Source organism: Eptatretus burgeri, chromosome 16 (assembly GCF_056783735.1).
Source record: "Eptatretus burgeri isolate ZD-2024b chromosome 16, Ebu_testis_v1, whole genome shotgun sequence".
In the NCBI taxonomy this organism is placed as follows: Eukaryota; Metazoa; Chordata; class Myxini; order Myxiniformes; family Myxinidae; genus Eptatretus; species Eptatretus burgeri.
In genome coordinates this window covers 31,517,232-31,538,737 of record NC_140976.1, presented here as the reverse complement: position 1 = coordinate 31,538,737, position 21,506 = coordinate 31,517,232, and the positions used below count along the sequence as shown (strand labels likewise).

The 21,506-nt window shown below is 42.5% G+C and overlaps 1 protein-coding gene and 1 long non-coding RNA gene across 3 annotated transcripts in view; both read left to right on the top strand.

Annotated features, from left to right (window-relative positions):
* Nucleotides 1-20,303, top strand: part of UNC93B1 (unc-93B1 regulator of TLR signaling) — a 44,960-nt gene extending 24,657 nt beyond the window's left edge. For both annotated transcript variants that reach the window (XM_085860094.1, XM_085860095.1), the window contains 5 exons: nt 4,416-4,540; nt 8,540-8,722; nt 12,145-12,418; nt 15,292-15,416; nt 18,370-20,303. In XM_085860094.1, coding sequence (XP_085716220.1) covers nt 4,416-4,540; nt 8,540-8,722; nt 12,145-12,418; nt 15,292-15,416; nt 18,370-18,633 — 971 coding nt within the window. In that variant the 3' untranslated portion in view covers nt 18,634-20,303. The remainder of the gene's footprint in view (nt 1-4,415; nt 4,541-8,539; nt 8,723-12,144; nt 12,419-15,291; nt 15,417-18,369) is intronic.
* On the top strand, nt 12,432-14,777 carry LOC147010816 (uncharacterized). Its single transcript, XR_015052490.1, has 2 exons — nt 12,432-13,251; nt 13,476-14,777. It is a non-coding gene; the product is annotated as an uncharacterized LOC147010816 (long non-coding RNA).
* Nucleotides 20,304-21,506: the final 1,203 nt, after the last annotated feature.

Below are 21,506 nucleotides of genomic sequence, written 5' to 3'. Positions count from 1 at the left end.
GCCGTGGGTTATGATATAAATATATATTTTTTTATTTTTGGACCCAGCTTTCACCACAGACACCTGGGAAATGAGCAAGGATGAGGGAGTCGTTTGGCCAGAGGAGGCTATATATATATATATATATATATATATAGTGGCCTGAAAGTCACTTTACCCCTTCCCAGTGAAGCGTTGTTCTTGAACTCTTTTAATATACAGGTTTTATTGTACAGTACTTACAATAATTAATTTGTCATTGTATCTGTATGTGCTCCATCATTCTTCTGAGTCAGTGTTTCCGCATACCATATTGGCGAGGGGGTGAGGGCAGAGGGGAAGGGACGGAGGGAAGTGCGAGAAATTTATCAGTGGTAAAGTAACTTTTGGGCTACCCTGTATATATATATATGTATATATATATATATATATATATATATATATATATATATATATATATATATATATATATATATATATATATATATTGTGTCTCAGGTTGTGACCACAGTACAGTCATTCTTGTTCCTTCCTGAGAGTTTGCAGCTGCATCCATCTTGTCCTCTCTTTGGCCTCATTCTTCCCCATATCCCTTATTTCTTCAAGTCTCCCTCCATTTTGTCCCTCATCCCTCCTGTTGGTGTGTTTTCCCCTCTCTTTCTACTGTTCCTTTTGTTCTGTTATTTCCTGATCTGTTCTATGGTCTAGCTCTTCCATTTTCCATGTTCTAGCCTTGACATTGTATACAAAAAACATCACCCTGAACAAATGTCAAATTCCTACCTTGACTACTGCCATGAGATCAAATTCAAACCACCCAGTGTAATCATTGCCTTGGAGCTGCCTTAAGATGGATCACCAGAGAGGGAGAGACCCCTCATGGAGCCCTTCATAATATGTCCTTGGTCGTGTCAGAAACCATCATGGTCAGATATCCTGTGCTCCTGTTCGCACACAAGGAGACGCAAGGAACTCAGGCGCAGGAAGAGGTCATTTGACCCGTCAAGCCTACACAAGCCGCGGTTGCCATTTTATAGCAATTTTGAGACTTGTTGCTTGAGGAAATAGCTCTGCAATGGAGAAGTTGCAGCTTTTCCAACAATTCAACTCGCTAATGAACTTTCGACACGCCATCATGTGCAGATAAAGATAAAATGTCCCTTGTGCTTAATGCAGCTGCACTCTGTGTACTTTTCCATCTTTTACACTCACACATTGCATGTCACTGTAAAAGGCCTTACAAGGCCATTGAGCACAATCGCGTTCCATTTTCTCGAAAGGCCATGATGGAATTACCATCATTTACGCACGTTTCCCATACAGTTACCGTTTGTGTGTTAATGTGCCGGTTAATTTATAGAACTAATGTAAATTGCATGGCATGAGTTTTTATTACTGGTGAATCAGGCCTGGTGTTAACCTCGTGGCTCGGGTGGCTGGTATAGGATCCTAGGGTCCTGAGTTTGTGCCCTGTTGGCTGCTGAATTAACAGGTGGGATTGACTCAGCCTGTCATTCTTCTGAGGTCGGTGAAATGAGTACCAGTGTATTGCTCTCACCTGGGGAAGGGGGGGGGGGGATGAAGTTGAGGTGCACAGCATCAGCAGCACAGCCAATGCTTCCAAAAAATGATAGCTACCTCACAGCCAGGCTGCCGTATGCAAGAACAAAACTGCTGAATTGGCTTTTTATTGACTCTTTCAGAGGACAACAAAGTATATTTTGGAGTCATCTTTAAAAAAACGGCTTCCTTTTAATTATGAAGTTTTATTGCCAATGTTTGTGGGGCTGGTAGGATGCCTTGGATGTTTGCACACTCACCTTTGAGCTGTCGTCTGGGCTATGGTTTGATTCCCGGTCCAGCTATAAGCTGTCATCTTGGTGTTTCGCAGGCAGGGAGATTCATCAATCAGTATGTGCGCAGTACCTCGGATGGGTGTTAAGCCAGAGGATCCATCTGCTGGCTTGAATTTGTGAATGTTAAAGATCCCACAGTGTCTTTTGTGAAGAGTTGGCGAGCTATCGCTGGAACCCTGAACAAATTCCAAAGTCCTGCCCAAATTACCCTCCTTTGAATGTCAGGTCTGGTCAGTCGATTGGTGAGCGACATGGAGCAAAAACCTTCTCTGGCTGAACCCCTCCCCCCCTTCCCCAGGTGAGAATAAATGGGCCTTTAAAGTTAGTAGTAGTAGTAGTAGTAGTAGTAGTAGTAGTAGTCGTGTTTGTACCCAAAATTACTTTTATTTTCATTGGGTAAAGAAATGATGGAAATATTAGACAACATGTGTCATTCTTCATCGTTCACCTTGCAATGTATGATGACACATTTACGATCTTTGTAATCCGGATACCTGATTCGATCCAACGTGTTTTTGGAGGCTTGCCGTCGAAGGAGCAATCCTAAGAGGACCACCAAAGTGGTTACAGAGAAGGAGTGCTCAAAATAAGACTCTTATCTGGTCAAATCAAGTTCAGAGCTTCTAAAGGATGGTATGCTTCGCAATGACATACTAACTGCTGGAACGATATCAGCCCAATCCAACCTGACATTGGTTTGAATTTGAACCTCGGAAGAGCCACCTTTTAGTGAGAGGACAATAAAAAGTACATAAACATTTTAAAATCCTATTTGGATTTGAGAAAACGTATTGTAACCGCCGGGTCGTCCCAGTGGCCTGGTATACATCCTGGCGAGCGGCCATGGTGGCCCCGAGCTGGATCACATGTCTATTGCTACAATACCGTGCTGGTGGTACCACCAAGCCAGTAGATGCGCCATGGTAATCGGGGCCGTGCACCTTATCTCTAATTAGGACCAAGCACAGTTGTGAGGCACACAACACGGTCTTGTTATGGGCACTGGTTGCCCATATCAAAATTGTCCTTTCAAGGACATGCCAATTCCAATAGCGATCACAACCACTCAAATTCACCCTGACACCAAATGAATTTCATAAAGCAATGGTTTATGAAGCATGCTGCCATCCCCATGGCCATTCCATGCCGCCATCCCCATGGCCTTCTCGGCCATGGGGATGGCAATATACAAGAAGCGATAACAATAAATGGCAATAAAACCCTTTACCCTCCAACAAATGTGCGTGCCCAGAAAACAAACCAACGAATGGTAGATTCCTTGACTATCCATATCCTTAGCGGGCCCAGACGTATGAAGAGATAGTCAGAGCTAGACAAGACAAGAAGATTCCTGGTGATACCCTCCAGGACACCTCTGCACCTTGATGAGAATCCCAGTGTCCTTGCTGCAGGTAAGCCGACACCCGTCTCGCACCTTGGTACAAGAAGAGAGTGGACGTGGCTGGCTTGGACAGGCGTGGCACAGTACGGCAACTCATGCAGACACCACAAGATTTTCCCAGTATCTGTCCCCTCCCTAAACGTGCTTTTATAAGACTATCAGAGCACCCGCCCGACGGGTGATTTGTTCCAAGCATGCAGCGCATTCTTCTGACTCACCTTTCTTTGGGCGGTGTATAGGCAACTGACAGGTCTGCAGAGGCAAAAAAAACCAAATAACCCAGGTTATGTGCATGAAGCAAAAACATACCTACTGCTTACAATTCAAAACACCTCACTATACAGGAAAATGTGGGGAGAGGAATACTGTGCTATAAATGGTGGGGACTTGTAATTGCCTCCCCCACCTGGAGGGGGTGCTCCATGATACACATATCTGAAGAGAATTTGCATTCTCCTCCCTCCCCCAAGACCATCGGCAAAGATAAAAACACCTCTGATCTTATGTAGCAAGTCTGGATGTAATCAACTCAGAACTGTAATAGGAGTAGCCACACACACACACACACACACACACACACACACACACACACACACACACACACACACACACACACACACACACACACACACACACACACACACACACACACACACCGGTCCGTGAATTATACTGAGGATTCGCCCCCACCCTCTGCCATGATGCACTTCGCCCCTCCCCTCTCGGCCGCTATTGGCCCGGCGACTGGGTCAGATGGGTCAAAGTACCTCCTCCCGACCTGTCACACGGACGAACCTCCTCCTTTATCTTGAACAGAATGGATACTCATTTTCCACCAAAGCTTGTGCCTAAAGACCCGGTGTTTCCCCAAAAAGAACATTAAAAAGGGGGTGATTCAGGGATGGATGTTTAAGACACGAATATTGGAGAGGTTGAATGTCTTTCTATACACAAAACGACGCATGATCTAATATCATATCACATTTAAATTATCTCACACTTATTATATTACATTTACTATGGGAAATAACTAAACTATCCTCTGCAATGTTATCCCCTAAAAGACATATCCACAACAGTATTTTTTCAGAGTTGGTAATCCAATTTTGTATCATATTGTATTGCTCCAATTCTGATTCCTACTGACAGCTTTGGGACTTTGTGCATGCTTTTACTAGGCACTTACCAAAAGGGAATGATCGCAGGATTAAATAGCACAATACTGGACCGGCTGCCCAAGAGCATGGATTTGATCATCGTGGAGAGCGTTCTCATGGGCGTTGCTTTCTCTGCCATGCTAATCGTAAGGAGAGGATCTTCCTTTACATTCAAGTCATTTTGTAAATCGGTTGCTCGGTGTTTGCAAATTTCTGCTCAAAGCTTTTAACTACTTGCCCAAGTGGTCCTGGTCAGGATCGCCATCTGAACGATGGCCTGGGTGACACATTTTGTAGGAGGTCTGTTTAATGGAGGCTTTGGTGGAGTCAATATTGTTGTTGAGCAATTTCCTGGAGTGCAAAAGAAATAAAGTTAATTTTGTGTGAGAAATATCATTCAAAGGAAGTTAAAATGTATCATATTTGTTTCACATTGCATCTGATTCTGGAATGCTTATGCTTGTGTGCGCGCGTGTTCGTGTTCAACATCACCCTATAGCTGTTGCTGTGATTTCAAATTATTGGTCCATCACTGGCATTGCTAAATACATGCTGCCTGCCACATAAACAAACACAATGATTATTTCAACACAAACAGTGAAATGGTTAATTAGCCCGTCCCCTGCGCAGCGGAAGACGGGGCTTTGCAAACACTTCTGTGTGTCTGGGCCGTAACTTTTTTACCATTTGAGCTTTTGTCATCAAATTTTCAACAAAGCTTTATTATATGAATATGGAGAAGTTTTGGATATGAATATGGATATTAAATTTGTTGAAATTATTGTTATTATTGCTTGACCTTTTTTTTGGCCCTCTTTGTTTTTTTTTTACTTTTTTTTTTCTCACAACCACTTTTCCAATTCACAAAAGTTTCCAGGATAGGAGTGACCCCCCCTCCCCCTCTCAATGGAGAATATTTTAATTACAATTGTGACATCATAGGCCATGCGATACAGCAGCCATCTTGGATTAAACACAAAAAAAATTAAGCATTAAATCTCTGAAACCACTGATCGGAAAAATTTGAAACTTGGCAAACGTCATTCTACTCTTAATGGGGAATAAGAGTGTGTAAGAATGACGTCATCGGTGAAGTGATAGACCAGCCATAAACATTTTAATCAAAACCCTTGTTTACCATTGAGATTCAGTGTGTATGCCCAGGCTGTAACATTTTTACCATTGGAGCTTTTGTCATCAAATCTTCAACAAACCTTTATTCTGAGATTGTGGGGAGCGCAAATGGATAAAATGTACAATTTTTTTTTTAGCTGTCATTTTCATCAAGTTTCGTTTGAGTACAAATCGGATGCAGACGGGCTTTGCACTTTCAGATGCTTTCTAGTTTGCAATTGGGAAAGGTTATAAATGAACTGTGCTGACTTGTGTTCGCCACCAAATGGATGAGCAACACGCACCGTTTGCTCCCATGGATGGAGATCTGCAGTTTTCACGCAGCTTCATGTCCATTCAGACCACTTTAGGTGAAAGTGCATCTATCTTGCTGTTCTTTAAGAACATTAACACATTACCCTTTCACATCCTCTATCTGTCCTTTTCACGCTAACATTTGCCTGAGGTCATCTTCCATCTGCATGGAAATCTGGCAGCATCACTACACTATATAAAAAGGTGCAAAAACCGATCCCCTTACTTGCAGATCTATCAGCTTACTTCCAATCATCAGCAAAGTCATGGAATCCATCATTGCAGTTGATTATGAAATCCTTCATTTTCTCCAACAGCCTCATCTCAGATCACCAATATGGATTCAGATCAGGTCACTCTACCTTGGACATGCTGCTTCTACTCACCCAATAATGGATGGAGGCCCTCAATGTCAGACATGAGATCAGTGCCATCTCTGGACATATCTCAAACATTCGATACAGTCTGGCATCCTGCCTTGCTCTCCAAACTCTCTGACTCTGGCATCCAAGGCCAACTCCACACATGGCTCACAAACCTCATCTACTCTCCTCGCTAACATGTGGCACTCAATGCATTCCTCAATGTCTCCACTGATTCAGACAGCTGTTCCAGAATCCTTTAATCTCCCCTCCCTGTCAAGGCTGGAGTACCCCAAGGCATTATTCTGGGTCCAATCCTATTCCTAATCTTCATCAATTATCTCTCCGCTGATGACTCCACCCTCTGTTCTGACATCCCTCATCCTTCAGACAGGCAAGTTGCAGCCTCTTCCCTCTCTTCAGACCTTGACAAAATCACAAGCTGATTAAACACTTGGAAAATGTCTTTCAATCCTGAGAAAGCTCACACTCTCTCCTCTCTAAAAGTACCGTATTACAAACAATCCATCTGGTTTCTTTACAATCCTCCAGGGGAAGTTCAGTCACTCAAACTCCTGGGTCTCACAATCAGCCATGATATTTCTTGGGCAAACCACATTTCAACGTTCATCAAAGCGAGTCTCCAAATGGGCATCCTCCATCATACAAAGCCCTTCATTGGCACACCTGAAGTCTTATTGACCTAGAAGGCTGTCTTCCACAGCTTGATGGAGTACTGCTCTCCCTTCTGGGATGGCTCTCCTATCTCACACCATGCCTAACGCCATGACAACCAAAGCCTTCAAGATCATTGGAATCTCCTGCAATGAAGATTAATCTATGGGCCCATTATTATTCGATTGCAGACAGGTCAGTGGTCTCTGTCTTCAATCACCTCCTTTCTGGTCTCGCACCTTCTACACTTTCCCCTCTCCCCACCACTCCCAGGCACACGGTCCACCATCAACCTCCTTCTGGTGAAACTTCCTAAATCCAGGGTCATTGCTCACCCTCCCTTATTTGTTCCTCTTTTTTTTCCTGCCAATGGAACTAACCTCCACATTCTTTTCGATCTCATTGTTCCCTCCCTGTCTTCAAAGCCAACTGTTCACCACCATCTCAAATCATCCCAAATCCCAAATCATGATTTTTTTTTTTCAACCCTCGTTTAGCCCCCCACCCTTCCCGGCGACATTCCACCTTACCCTAAGCCCTCCTCCTTCCAGGTTTCCAGTTTTTCCCTCTTGGGAGTTTCCTTCTGTATCCATCTCGTCCACCTCATGTGTCCATTCCCTCCTATTCCTCCACACACCTATTGTTTGTCCAAGTCCACTGTTGATGTGCGTCCCCCCTAACACATCGTCATAAGGTAATCTAACACAAGGAGTAACCTTTACTCGCTAAGACTTTGATTTCTATACCCTTGTCATGTGATATTTTCTTCCTCATCACACTTGTCATGTGATGGGAGCCATAGTATTCATCCCACTGCAATGATATCACACAAGTACCTTTATAGTCCCTCTGCATTTCGATTTCTCTGCAGTGTGGCGCTTTCCGATTTCTCTGCAGTGTGGCGCTTTCCGATTTCTCTGCAGTGTGGCGCTTTCCGATTTCTCTGCAGTGTGGCGCTTTCCGATTTCTCTGCAGTGTGGCGCTTTCCGATTTCTCTGCAGTGTGGCGCTTTCCGATTTCTCTGCAGTGTGGCGCTTTCCGATTTCTCTGCAGTGTGGCGCTTTCCGATTTCTCTGCAGTGTGGCGCTTTCCGATTTCTCTGCAGTGTGGCGCTTTCCGATTTCTCTGCAGTGTGGCGCTTTCCGATTTCTCTGCAGTGTGGCGCTTTCCGATTTCTCTGCAGTGTGGCGCTTTCCGATTGCTTGTATGACAACGAATCACAGTGTACTATATCAACACGCGACTGTACGATGGAACATTTCATTTATATACACATTATAATGCATTTATTAAAGAATTTGATGTATATTTTAAGAATTCATTTAATTATTTGTTAAATACATCAATTACAAAATTAAATGTAGTTTTATGGTCTTCAGAAAAGCAGCCTGGTCATCCTTTTGGTGAGGGTTGTAGGTTGACAGTTTAGATATTTTTCCTTATTTGCCCCACTGACGACAGACAAAAGTGTCATCATAACCTGCCATCACTGGCAGAGCGCTTCAGGAAATTAAGTTACTTCCTCTAAGTTGTTTTTGTCTGGTGTTGTCTAATGTCACAGTCTGCATTCGTGTTCATGACTTGTGTTACACCTCTTCCATGAGCCTGAGAGCCTGCAAAATATAAAGTCAGCAAAAATGGTGATAAATTTTAATGGAAATGGGGAACGTCTGTCCCCAGGTGCTGCTGCTGTGTGGCTCAGCTTACCGGCCCACCGAGGAGATCGACCTGCGGAGCATCGGCTGGGGAAACATCTTCCAGCTTCCCTTCAAGCACATGCGTGATTACCGGCTTCGTCTCCTAACTCCGTTCTTCATTTACGGTGGCTTTGAACTGCTCTTCTTCCTTACTGGATACATGCTGGTGAGTTGGACAACCCAAGTGTTTTAAAAAGGCATTCATTTCAACAAGGAGCTCTGGACTGGATCGTCTTAAGGCTGGCCTTCCCATCATCACCCCTTTGTCCCACATTTTTCCTTCTCTTGATTTACTATCTCTTTTCTTTCACCTCTCCCCACAACCCCCCCCCCCCCATTCAGAGTGCATAATATGCTGTACATATGAGAAAATATCGACACAGGAGAGAGAAGGCTGTGTCCATTGTAATACCCGTGTTAAGCCCCCCCCCCCAAACCCCACCATTTCAATCATCCAATCCACAAGCACATTCACCCTCCACAATGTGAACTTCACCCACACTGAAAACCTAGTCCAATCTGACATTCACTCAATGGAAATTGGGAAGAGGAACAGATGAGGCTGCCGGAGAGGAGGGATGGGCAGGAGGAGGTACATGACATCAACAATCAACTATTTTTAATGCAAAAGATATAAGCCAATGAAACGGATGACCAAGAAGGAACTTGAAGAAGTAAAGAGCAAAGCTGGAGTCATCAGGAGAAACCTGGATAGGATTCGGGTTTCAGCCGCTACTCCACAACCCTCAAACCCATCCATGTGCAGCCAAGTGAGCCTTACGGAAAAAAAATTCTGCAAGAATTCACTTCTCCTTAGAGAGATAGATAACGAAAGAGAGGAATAGAGATGAAAGAGGAGAAAAAGCAAGAATTAGAATGAATAAAGTGAATTGTGAAAAAAATAATAATAATAAAGAAATGAAAGGAACATAGAACAAAGATGTCAGGAAGAACCCGAACAGATAGATCTCAGCAGTTACTCCCCGGGCTCAAACGCAGCGACATGTACAAGCTACCAGAGGTCCGTCAGTGGGGAAGCACAGTCCACACAGCATTAGGATATGGTACAAACATAATGAAACGGAAGGAACCCGAATAAGTAAAGAGCAAATAACTAAACATGGTTTACATGAAAGAAGCTTCAACAAAGCTATAGAAGAATGCATTAAAATGGAAGAAAAATTCAAAGAATAATGAAGGTAATCAGAAGTTAAATTGATTTCAACGCGTACCAAAACTGACATTCGCTAAAAGTGATTTTGAGAGTTTTAGAAATAAAATTTAAAATTTTTTGTTTTTGGGAAGAGTTCACGATACTGAAAGACTTTACTCAAACGATGGAGCTATAATTCGGACATTTAGACCAATTAGAATACGATTATTAACACCAAGTGGAAAAGGTAAATCGACCTCCAAATTGTGTTGAGTGCATTATTCATAATCAATATTTAGCAGATTCTAAAATGTCATAGCAATAGAGGAAGACATATTTTAATCTTGTTAATGAAAAGTTTATGATATTAATGATGAAATTGGTGTTCTTGAGTTCTGTTTGAGCGAATGTTAGCATTTCCCCGAGATTAATATTTCTTCTAACTGAATATGGACACCAAGGTTCAGGGTATTTCGATGAACCCTTGGATATGGAAAACGACGATGATATAATAGATATACTGATTTGCTGGACTGGCTTTATTATAAAGTCTACGTAAGTGGTAAGATGAAGAAGAATGAGAAGGAAAAACATGTTATAGAAGCTAAACAAGATGGTTCTGGTATCATCGGCGGCTTTTCTCCAAAATGACCCATCTCAATTAGGCAATCGGCAGTAATAAGGCTGTAAATAACAAGTGTTCAAATAAATCCTCAACCATTTCATATCAACTACTGAACAAGAAAATAATTAATAAAACATAATACAAGGAGCTTTTATCCCATTCAAGATATGATGAGAAACACAACCCGAAGCTTCAATTTCACGATGAGTGATTACACAGCTTTATTTCCCATGAATCCCTCCAACTTTATTCTTCAAAAAGAATATGAAGTGGCCTTTATTGTGCATGGAAACCTACAATACCATTTTTAAGATCACAAACCGAAACAGGAAGCTTCGTTATAATCCTGGGACAGATGGATACAAAACGATCGCAATCCCACCTGGAATATGTGACCCCAGATGTCTACCGAGGTTGCTCGTCTTACAAGAGAACAAGGTGATAAGCTGGATAATGGATGGAAATCAAAAGAATGTTGATCGAAGTATGCTAACCGCCATTGGGAAGCAAGGAGAACGTGACATTACGGGCGTTAACCCTTCGTCGTTTTTGCCCATGTTATTAGAATGACTGCCTCTGAATCTGATCACCCTCCTACCCAACCCCCTCTCATTTGCAATTTGGCCTGGTGTCATCTTTAAATTTTGAAAGTCTACTCTCTACCGCATTACCCAAATCATTGATATAAATAACAAACAACAACAGTCCCAGTACTATTCCACTACTGAGATTTCCCATGCTGATACCCTCCCACTTACAAACCCCCTTTTGGTTTTTCTCATAAAAATTAACTGTTGATCTACCAATGACTCCACAAATCACAAACTTTAACAAGCAGCCTATGTGGTACCTCATTTGCTGCCCTCTAAAATGAAGATGGTCCTGACAGTGAGAAAAATAAGCTAATTAAGTTAGGTCAAAATAACTCGTAGTGGGGACGCTGGATGGTTTTGTTCAAAGTTGTTGAAGGACTGAGCTTGTTGATTGTTCAAATCCAGCTAAGGCAGTGCAGCATCAATTGAGGTTCTCAACTTATGAAAACTCTACTTGTTTCAGCAGAATTACCAAGTCACTGTCAGATTGTCTAGTACACAACTGGCTCACTGCTCTGTTCTTGCATATGGCAGTTTGGCTGCTGGAGTAGCTATCATTTCTTGGAAGCGTGGCTGTGCCGCTGATGCGGTGCCCCTCTCCCAGTACACTGGCACTCATTTCGCCGACCTTGGAAGGATGACAGGCTGAGTCAACCCCACCTGGTGTTAATTCAGCAGCCAACGGGGATCAAACTCAGGACCCGAAGATCCTAAGCCAGCCACCCTAACCTTTAAGCCTACACCAGTCACTGGCTCACTGAGGGAGGCAGTAATCTGCAGGCCTCACCTAATTCAGAGTTGGCCATGAAATGCCTCAGTGTGTTCATTATATTGGTTTAGCCTAGGTAATGTATCCATGAGCGTTTGGTATCGATGCCATACACTGTTAAATTTCTCCATTGTCAACTGATATCCTTACAATTCATATGAATTTCTCCGAGTGCGTGTCCTGCATGCAATCTGCATCAAAGCTTTTCCGAGAACCTCAGGTAGGGGGTTACACATTTCTGTCTTCATTTTCATACGGGAACCTTCGTCTGGTGAATCATCTGCACTGAGAACAGATGAAAATGCAAAATTGTCATTTTAGTTTGGGTAGATTTGTCACAAAGCAATTTATATGCTGTAAAATGATTATGAAGTACGAGATACCAGTCACATTGTCTGTTGCTGATGTATGTGTAGCAAATGGTGGATGTTTGCTCATCCTCCCACAGTCATACGGAGTATGTGCACTCGGACTGGAAGCTTTTGGGAGAATCCTTATCACGTTTGGGGTGTCTGCGGCGGTCGGTGCGCTCTTGTCGATGCCGCTGGAGTATATGCGCCGCGGCTCCACATTGTTCGTAACCACGGCTCTGCACCTCTTCCTCATCGTGGCTCTCTTTGCTTGGGCACCGCAGCCTCGCGATCCAACCCAGAATATTGTTGTGTATGCTGTTGCAGCACTTTGGGGCCTGGGAAGTGGCTTCAATAGTACGGGCTTGAGCAGTAAGTGTGGAAACATTCAAGCGATACCCATACCCATTTCTTATCAAACACAAAGAAAGCATTTATCATCGCGATTCACAGGCCGGAATCAAACCCTGCCATCTCTTGGTGTGCAACGGGTGCTCATCATTTAGGAATACATTCTACTTTGAAATATTCGTTTTGGTTGCTAGGTCACGTCACTATGGCAACTGATACGTCACAGCCTCCACAGAGTGCTCCATATGGGATGTCAACCCCTGCGAGCAACGTTCTTTTTTCTATTTGTTTGAGGTTGGTTTGTGTGAGGGATAAAAACACATACATACCATATTTCCAACCTCAGGTCGTTTATTACTTGGTTTTACAACCCTTGAACCATTAATGTACGGAGTGGTTCAAACATCAAATGCACTCCCACCCCCCCCCCCCCCCCACCAGCCCCCTAAGTGCATTGATTTTCTTTTTCCTTACCCTATTGAAATTCATTCCATCAGTATGTTTATTAGAACATATGTAGTACTTTTTATTCCTCACATAAATTGTCCTCAAAAATAAAGTACCATGAGGTACGAGTGGGAATTGTGGGTAAAATAATCCAGTTGGGCTTTAGCATGAGGATATTTTAATTGGCATCTGAAAACCCCCATTATTATCCCACTCGGCTTGTGCAGCTGTCCTTATTACCCCCAACATCTTGCATGTTGTCGCACTTCATTGATACGTTCCTTTTGAGTTCCATTTCTGTTCCAGACACGTGTGAGTGTCGAGAAGGACAACTTGTACCTGTTGATGGAATCTGGAGAGAGAAGCTTTGAACCACTGGTGTTGTAATCCATTGCAAGTTTGAAGTGGTAATTCCAAAGTCTTAGTTCAGTTAACAATTTCATACTTTTATGATGTACCTGAACTTGAAATTCCAAATTATTTTATGTACATCCATGCATCAGATGATAATGTGTTCATATATCAACTACCAGCCATCATTGATCATCTCTCTCCTCCTCCTCCTCCTCCTCCTCCTCCTCCTCCTCCTCCTCCTCCTCCTCCTCCTCCTCCTCCTCCTCCCTTTATAAAGGGTGAGGTCCGGTAACACCAAGCTTCTGCCCTGCCTTGACCACAATACTACTCCACCCCACTTCTGCGTCCTCAATCAACATTCTTCACTCTCCAACCACCCCTACCTTACCGATATCCCTCCTCAAACAATCCTCCCATCTCAAACACGGTCTACCTCTTTTCCTCCTACCATGCTTCCTCAATATATCTGCTGTCTTTGTCATTCTCTCTTCCCCCATCTGCACCAAGTGTCCAGCCCATCTCATCCTGCATTTGACCAATCTCCCCCCTCAAGCTTATCTGTACAGCAATCTCCTCCCTCAGTTCATCCATCCTTCTTCTATGCACCCTCTTCACTCCGGCAATCCTCCTGACCCAGTTGTTCTCGCAGACCTGCAGCCTCTGTTGTCTCTCTGTCAGTGCCATCGTCTCCAGGCTGTAATGGGAGGCCGGCATAATACACGACATCAGAACCTTCCCTATAAATTTTCTTGAAATCTTTCTGTCTTCTATTACTCCCTCCATCCTCATCCACACATTCACACCCACCTGAATCACCCTCCGCACCTCTACCTCGGACTTGCCATCCCTGGTCACTGTTACTCCCAAATACTCAAACCTATTTCCCTGCCTGATCTCCTTTCCCTCTATCTAACCTGATATTCATTTCTTTTCTCTTCAGCTGTGGTCTGACCTACATCACCTCGGTCTTCTCCATACTCGTATTCAGCCCATGCTTCCCAAATGCCTCGTTCCACTCCCCCAGTACTTCCTGCATTTCCCACCCACTCTCCACCACAACAGCTAGATTGTCCACATACAGCATCTTCCCCATACTCCACCTCGACTTCACCTTCTTGCTTATCAGCTCCATCACCATGATAAACATGAGTGGGCTGAGAGAGCTTCCCTGCCTCAAACCGATGTTCACACTGAACTCCTCAGACATCCAAGGACCAACCAAAACTCTTCCCTTTGTTCCCTTGTACATCCCTTCCACCAACTTGACTTCTGCTTCTGGCATTCCCATCCATCTCGGTGACGCCATCACCATCGCTCTCAGGATAGTGTCATAGGCCTTCTCCAGCTCCATAAATCACAATGGCATCTCACCTTGCACCCCAACCTCTTCTCCACCAACTTTCTCAGTGCAAACATCCCATCTGTCGTCCCCCCTACCCTTTCTAAACTCCTGTTGCTCTTCTTGGCTCTCCATCTCCACATTTTTCCTTATCCTCCCCTCCAGAATCCTCTCGAGCACCTTCATTACATGACCGAGGAGCGTAATGCCTCTGCACTTCCCCAGATCTTGAACATCACCCTTCCCTTTCCATATCGTATCAAGCAGAATAGTTCATCGATAGCGTTCTTGCTTCTGAGTTCCAGGTTTGATCCATGAAAATGAGGCTGAATGTGATGAAATAGTTTGAGGGGGTTTCAGAACGAGCGTAACTTGATCACTGGGTGGAGTATTTTTGAAGATCTGTCCTCGTGTGAAACGTCAGTCAATGAAGATTTATTTTAATCCACCCCCAAAATACCTATTCGACATCAACTCGATGATGAGCCATCTTTACTGAGCTTATCACAGCTTTGTAACATGATGCCAGAAAAGGCAGCTAGAACTGTTGATATACCTTCTGAACTCAAGTATGTTGAAAACATTGCATCTATAATTCAATGTTTTTTTTTCCCATGATGGGAAAATGTTGTTTTTATTGAGATTAAAAAAAAAAAAAAATATATATATATATATATATATATATATATATATATATATATATATATATAATCGGGCAAATTTTTGAAATGATCTCTCTCTTGCTAACCGACAGTTCTGTTGGGAATAACATACGAGGATAAGAACCGACAGGATTTCATTTTCACAATTGCACAATGGTGGAAAACCATTGCCATCTTCATCACCTACCTGTGGACAACCTACGTTTCATCCATGAAGGTTTGTTCTCATCCGCTGAAGATTTATCCTTGAATGAGACGTGATTTTATTTAGGATGCAGGATAAGTGAGGTAACATCACGAGTTGAGCTTTGGTGGAATTATAGATTACTAGCAGGGGTACCCTGGCATTGCCAGTCTATTTTTATGGGGGTCTAAACACTTCACGTAGCAACAAAGGTTTATGCACTATCGGGAATTTTTTTTTTTTTAATCTATATAATTTCAGCAGTGTGTGTGCGTGCGTGCGTGTGTCTGTGACCGCTGTTTCTCGACAACCACTGGTCCGATCTATTTGAAACTTGCCAGGTATATTGATGGGGACCTGAGGATGTGCCTTTTCAAGGTTTGATATTAATTGGACAAGCAGTTCCCAAGTTATGGCCATTTATTTACCAACCAATGACAGGACACGTTGCTGCATAGGCGTGGCCGATGGGAAGAGAACCTCAGCCGCGTTCCCCATTACTGATAACAACGTACGGGCTTCCGGAGAGTGATGAATTCGTGTATTCTAATAATTTCTCAATTTCTTATGTGCATTTATAGATAAACACAATGCCCCAAGTTATGATCGTTTTCATATTAGACGGTGCATAAATTTCGGTAACATCAGAGTGAGCTGGTATGCTCCAAACCAGGAAGTAAATTTTTTTTTCTCTCTTTTCTCTTCTCTTTGTGTTTTTCCTTGCGATGACATTGCGAAAAGGCAAAATACGTTGGCGCTAATTGAATAATTGGCCATTAAAACTAAATTGCGAATAATTGTAACTGCGATATGCGAACTTCCGGGCCACTCACGTACGGGCACGTGAGAGCGATGGAACGGCCTGTGTGGTTGTTGTTTCTTGCTCGAGGTTTGAATTTTTTTTTTTTACGGGCACGTACTAGCATTGTAAAATATATATAAAAAAACGAACTTTTTTTTTTCAAAAAATTGGCTTGTCTTAAACACTCCCCAACACTCACTGATGAACCTCTTAAAGTTTGACGAAGATCTTTTCAGCCATCTCTGAGAAAAATGGTGATGACACACACACACACACACACACACACACACACACACACACACTTCTCTTATAGTATAGATCGAGGATGACATAGAATGATGTCCTTTGGTTGTATATGCATCAAATGTCCCATTTTTGATAAACTTTTCTAATAATTGTCTGAAGCCCAACTTACAAATTCAAGATGTGGAAAAAGGGGTTTTGATATTGTTTCAGAAGCAATTGGTGAAAGAAATGTTGGACAGTTATCAAAGTTTATCTTGGAATTGGGTCCATGAGGGGTATATAACTGAAGCGATGCCACCATCGAGTGGGGAATTTTGCATCGCAGGCACATTTTAGGTACTGTCACCCTCTTGTTTGAAAAGTTGTATTGCAAATGTTGTCGGATGTCGTACTCAGTGGGGAAGGGGATGTACTTATGGTGGAAGATCAAATAAGTATTTATGACCATTCTTTTTTAGCACAAGCAAGAAGTGTCACTGTAAGAGCACATAACCTCCTCGCTGAATGATTGTCGACTAGATTAGAAATCTCATTTGTACAAATAAAACAACCCCATCTTTTGCAATAAAAAGCCTTTTGACCACATTGTACCTGCCAATATAATAGATGGCATTTAGAAGTTGTACAAGTTTGTTCCAATAAGTTAATGGATCAAATTGACTAAAGAGAACTGAATGAGGCTATAACATAGGCAGGATAGGCCAAATGACGTTTCCTGTCTGCTTTCTTGTATGACGTGTCATCTGATTTTGAAACCTCTTAACGAACCGAAACTTTTGTTTATGACGTTTTCATTTCTGGTTTTAAGGTCAGCTCTGTACATAAATAAAAAAAATGTAATTATATTTCCAAGGGACTTTCATAAACAGGAAATATTAAAGGTACTTCAGTTTTTCCAAATGGATTGTCAAAAGGAAGAGTGCCTCAAATACAACTAGAGGGGGAGCACTCGGGAGAGCAAAACCTCCGCCGCCAATACTGCTGGGTCACTCAAGTGAACCTTATATCTTATTCATTAAATATTATGTCAACAGTGCTGACAGAGTTATAGTTCTTTTCTCCAACATTTTTTTGGGGGGAGGGAGAGGGGGGGTTGGAAATCACTTAAAACATGTAAAAATGCAAAAAAAAAAAAAATCGAAATTTTGTTGAAAAAAAGTTGCAAAAATTTTTTTTCTCTAACTTTTTTTTGGGGGGGTTGGAAATCACTTAAAACATGTAGAATGCAAAAAAATTTTTTTCTTTTTTTTGGGGGGGGTAACATTTTTTTTGGGGGGGTTGGAAATCACTTAAAACATGTAAAAATGCAAAAAAAATGTTCTCAATTTTTTGGGGGGGGGGGGTTGGAAATCACAAAATATGTAGAAATGCAAAAAAAAAATTTTTTTTTCTCTAAAATTTTTTTTTGGGGGGTTGGAAATCACTTAAAACATGTAGAAATGCAAAAAAATTCTCTAACAATTTTTTTGGGGGGGGTAACAATTTTTTTGGCGGGGGTTGGAAATCACTTAAAACATGGAGAAATGAAAAAAAATTCTCTTTTTTGGGGGGGGGGGGTGGGAAATCACATAAAACATGTAGAAATGCAAAAAAAAACAAAAAACAATTTCTCCAACAATTTTTTTTTGGGGGGGGGGACCAAGTCCAAAATTTAATGGCATGATCCTTGGACCATACCTAACCCCCCACCAAGTTTCGTCGAAATCCGTCAAGGGGTTTTTCCGTAATACTGTTCACAAACAAACAAACAAACCAACAGAAAGGGGTGAAAACAGTAACCTCCATCCATCTTCGAAGATGGTGGAGGTTAATAACGAACTCAGGGAATAAATAGATGTTGTAACCTTTTCATATTTTGTTTCCTCTTCTGGTCCATCCTTGGCAGAGAACAAGTTATTAAGCACTTTGTTGTTCACGTAGTCCTGTTCTTCCCTGCAGGTAAAACTCTCTGTACTGCTGGTATGCCTGCTGGTGGCCTTGCTGTGCTATCTCGTGCTCAAGCATAAGGTGAAACAGCAGCAGCGACCTCGCCTCCCACATCTTCCCAGGCCGCGAAGACGCAACCGTGGCTACAGGTACTTCGCGGATGAACAGTCCGACACTGACAGCGAGGATAAAGAGGCCGACGGTGAAGACAACGACAATGCCGATGGGGAATGGGAAGAACCCAGCGTACGAGAAAGAAGAATGAGAGTAAAGTAGCAGAAGCAAAATGGGGATGAAGATTGTTGATTCTGGACAATATCATGGGGAACATCCAATCAATGTTATGATAAAACACAAAATTTATCCAATTAAAATTATTGGATGTAAAATGCTCAACCGGTAAGTAATATTGTGAAGTGATGACAAATCGGTGGTTAAAACAAGATTTTTTTTATCCCGCTTTTAAGCCTAATTTTCTTCTCCCCCCCCCCCTCTTCCCTTGAAGCCAATTACAGTTTTTTATTATACACACCTGCGTCTGTACTTTTTAAGAAATTATATAAATGGTGTACAATGTGTTGTGTTGCTTTGCTACATATTGACACGGACGCTGGGTCTGAGGTTATCACGTGGGAGCTCGTTGGACCTTTACCCAACCTCCGGTCCCGAGGCCACCAGCTACAGATAACTCTGTGGTCTGACGGGTTGCAAGGCAACCGTGGCCGCCAATTAGAACCTCTGAGTCTAGCAGGCTTTTTTCTCCTTGGTTACGCATTACCTTACCATTGGCACGGCAACCCTAATTCGATGTCATGTCCTCAACATCCACCCGTCTATTATGTATGGCCGAGCAAACCGTGGATGGCTGTTGGCTAATCGCAGAGCCAATCAGTGGGGCAAAATTTTCTGTCTCACGAAACTCACACCCGATGTCGGACCAATGGAGTAAAAGACAATAGCGAGCAGGCCAAAAGGTTTAAGTTTAATAAACACAATAAGGTTTATTCAATCAGCAATTTATTATCACCTCACACATTTATTTACAAGAGCAATCATGAGCATGTATTTACATTTGATAGACAGAAATCACAACTAAAAGGCACATGAGAAAGCAGACTACGTTAGCCCTTATGCAGCCCACTCATACGTTCTTATTTATGCTAAACACAGGACATGGCCACCAATCATTCCAGGGAAACCTAGAGAGGAAGAGGAGAGTAAATATATAGAGTGCAGAGCGGAGCATATGGGTACGGCTCCTGCTTCACCTCACAGAGATGCATGTATGCTCGTGCAGCATGAAAGCTCCCATTGTTGGCCCTCGTGGTCCAACCAGGCATGCGTAAGTGTAGCCTTGGCCAAAGGACTTGTAATGAGAGTGAGACAAATCAAAAGTCCTGGCACATGAGACTAGTTGAAAGTAGATTCAAGACCCTTACTGGCAGATGAAACGAGTTGAGAGCACTCTTACAAGACCAAATTTTCCAAGAGACAGGAGGTTCGGAGTATAAAACATCAAGAGCTCATGGTAAATGAGATGGGTCAAAACAGCTTATGGTAAATGAGATTAGTCGAGACCCAAAGCACATGGTGGATTAGACGCTTGGTGCACTAAAGTGCTTTTCGATCTGCGTGTAAGGGCTGCTTGAATGTCTCTTGTTTGGAGTCTTTCCACAGACATTCACTTTGCACGGAGCTCTCAAAAGAAGTTATGCTCTTTTGCCTTCTGCAACCGTAAGGGGGGGGGGGTGGGGGATTGAGCAGCTATTGCTGATGAACCATATGCACAATGATGACCAGCAAACTGCTGCAGCACTGTTATCTGTTGAACGCACATGAGTGACACGCACATGGCATCAGTGAACAGCTGCCAGTTAATGATCTTTTAGCTCTTAATGTGTTGTTTTGAAAGAAATGATAAAAATAAGAGGTCACCGCAGGTCTAATGGTTGCCTCCATTGTATCCAAATGGGTGTTTTTGCAGAAAATTGAATGAACAGTATTTTCCAGTCTAAAATGAACAGAACAGGTGTGCAAGCACGTGATTGAGAATCTTTTGTACAAGTTACAGAGTAATTCAGGTCCATTGTTTTGAACGAATAGGGGTAATTTGGGATGTGCAGTGGTCGGTGCATGGTTTTGGATGTGGAATGGAAAAGGGGGTTGGAGGAGTTCGAAGGGCAAACAGTAGGATGTGAGGTGTTACGGGGTTTGAAAGGCAAAGAGCAGGATCGGCGATAGATGGGTAGCTGGAGTTAAAGATGGGTAGCTAAACGATGCACCTCCCTTCCAAAATCCCTCAATACAAAAGGTAGGAAATCTGTCTCACACAAACTAAAGAAATATCTGTCTGAGAAAAATCCTATTTGTCTCTGAATGCATGGGGGTCTTTTCTATAATTGCAACAATATGTATAGCAAATGAATGAAAGAGAAAACCTCTCAAAATGACGAGTCAAGGAAGTTAGAGAGACAAAATACAAGAAGAAAGTTGGAAAGTCTTAAGCTCATTAAAGGATGGCCTTTCCATTCTTTTCAAACAATGTTCTTTATAATTTGCATCCAGTAAGGGTAAAAATGGTGTCAGAAGTGGGATCGTTATTACTCTTTGAGCTAACAGATAGACTGGACAGATCGAGTCTGGAATTATTCATTTTTGAAGTGATCTTCCTTATTCAAGAAAACTACATCAACACAGTCGGGTTTGACTTTGGCATCTTCAGATATTAAAACTGTTGATGCTCATTGGGATTAGAAAGAAACCAAACAGGTCAAATGACGACCATACAATTTTTCCGAATGCTGCAGAGTAACAGAGTTTTGAAACATATTCCACACTTGTACATTGATTCTGGTGTGTAAAGTCTGGTGATAATGGCCAGTGTGTAAAGCAAAGGTGGTCATGTAAAATATAAAGGTGGTCACATAAAAAGCTGAGGATACCTGTTCTGGAATAGTTTTATTTCACAATTTTTGTTGATTAATAACATTGTTATGGTTTTTTTTTATTTTTTTGTATACCTTGTCGAGGCTCATGTGAGAGCTAACACACAGCAAGGGGGGCGGGAGTGGGAAGGACAAAACGGTGGGGAATAGAGACATTAGGAGATCTGTAGAAGGGAGAGGGATGGGACGGGGAACATGGGGAAT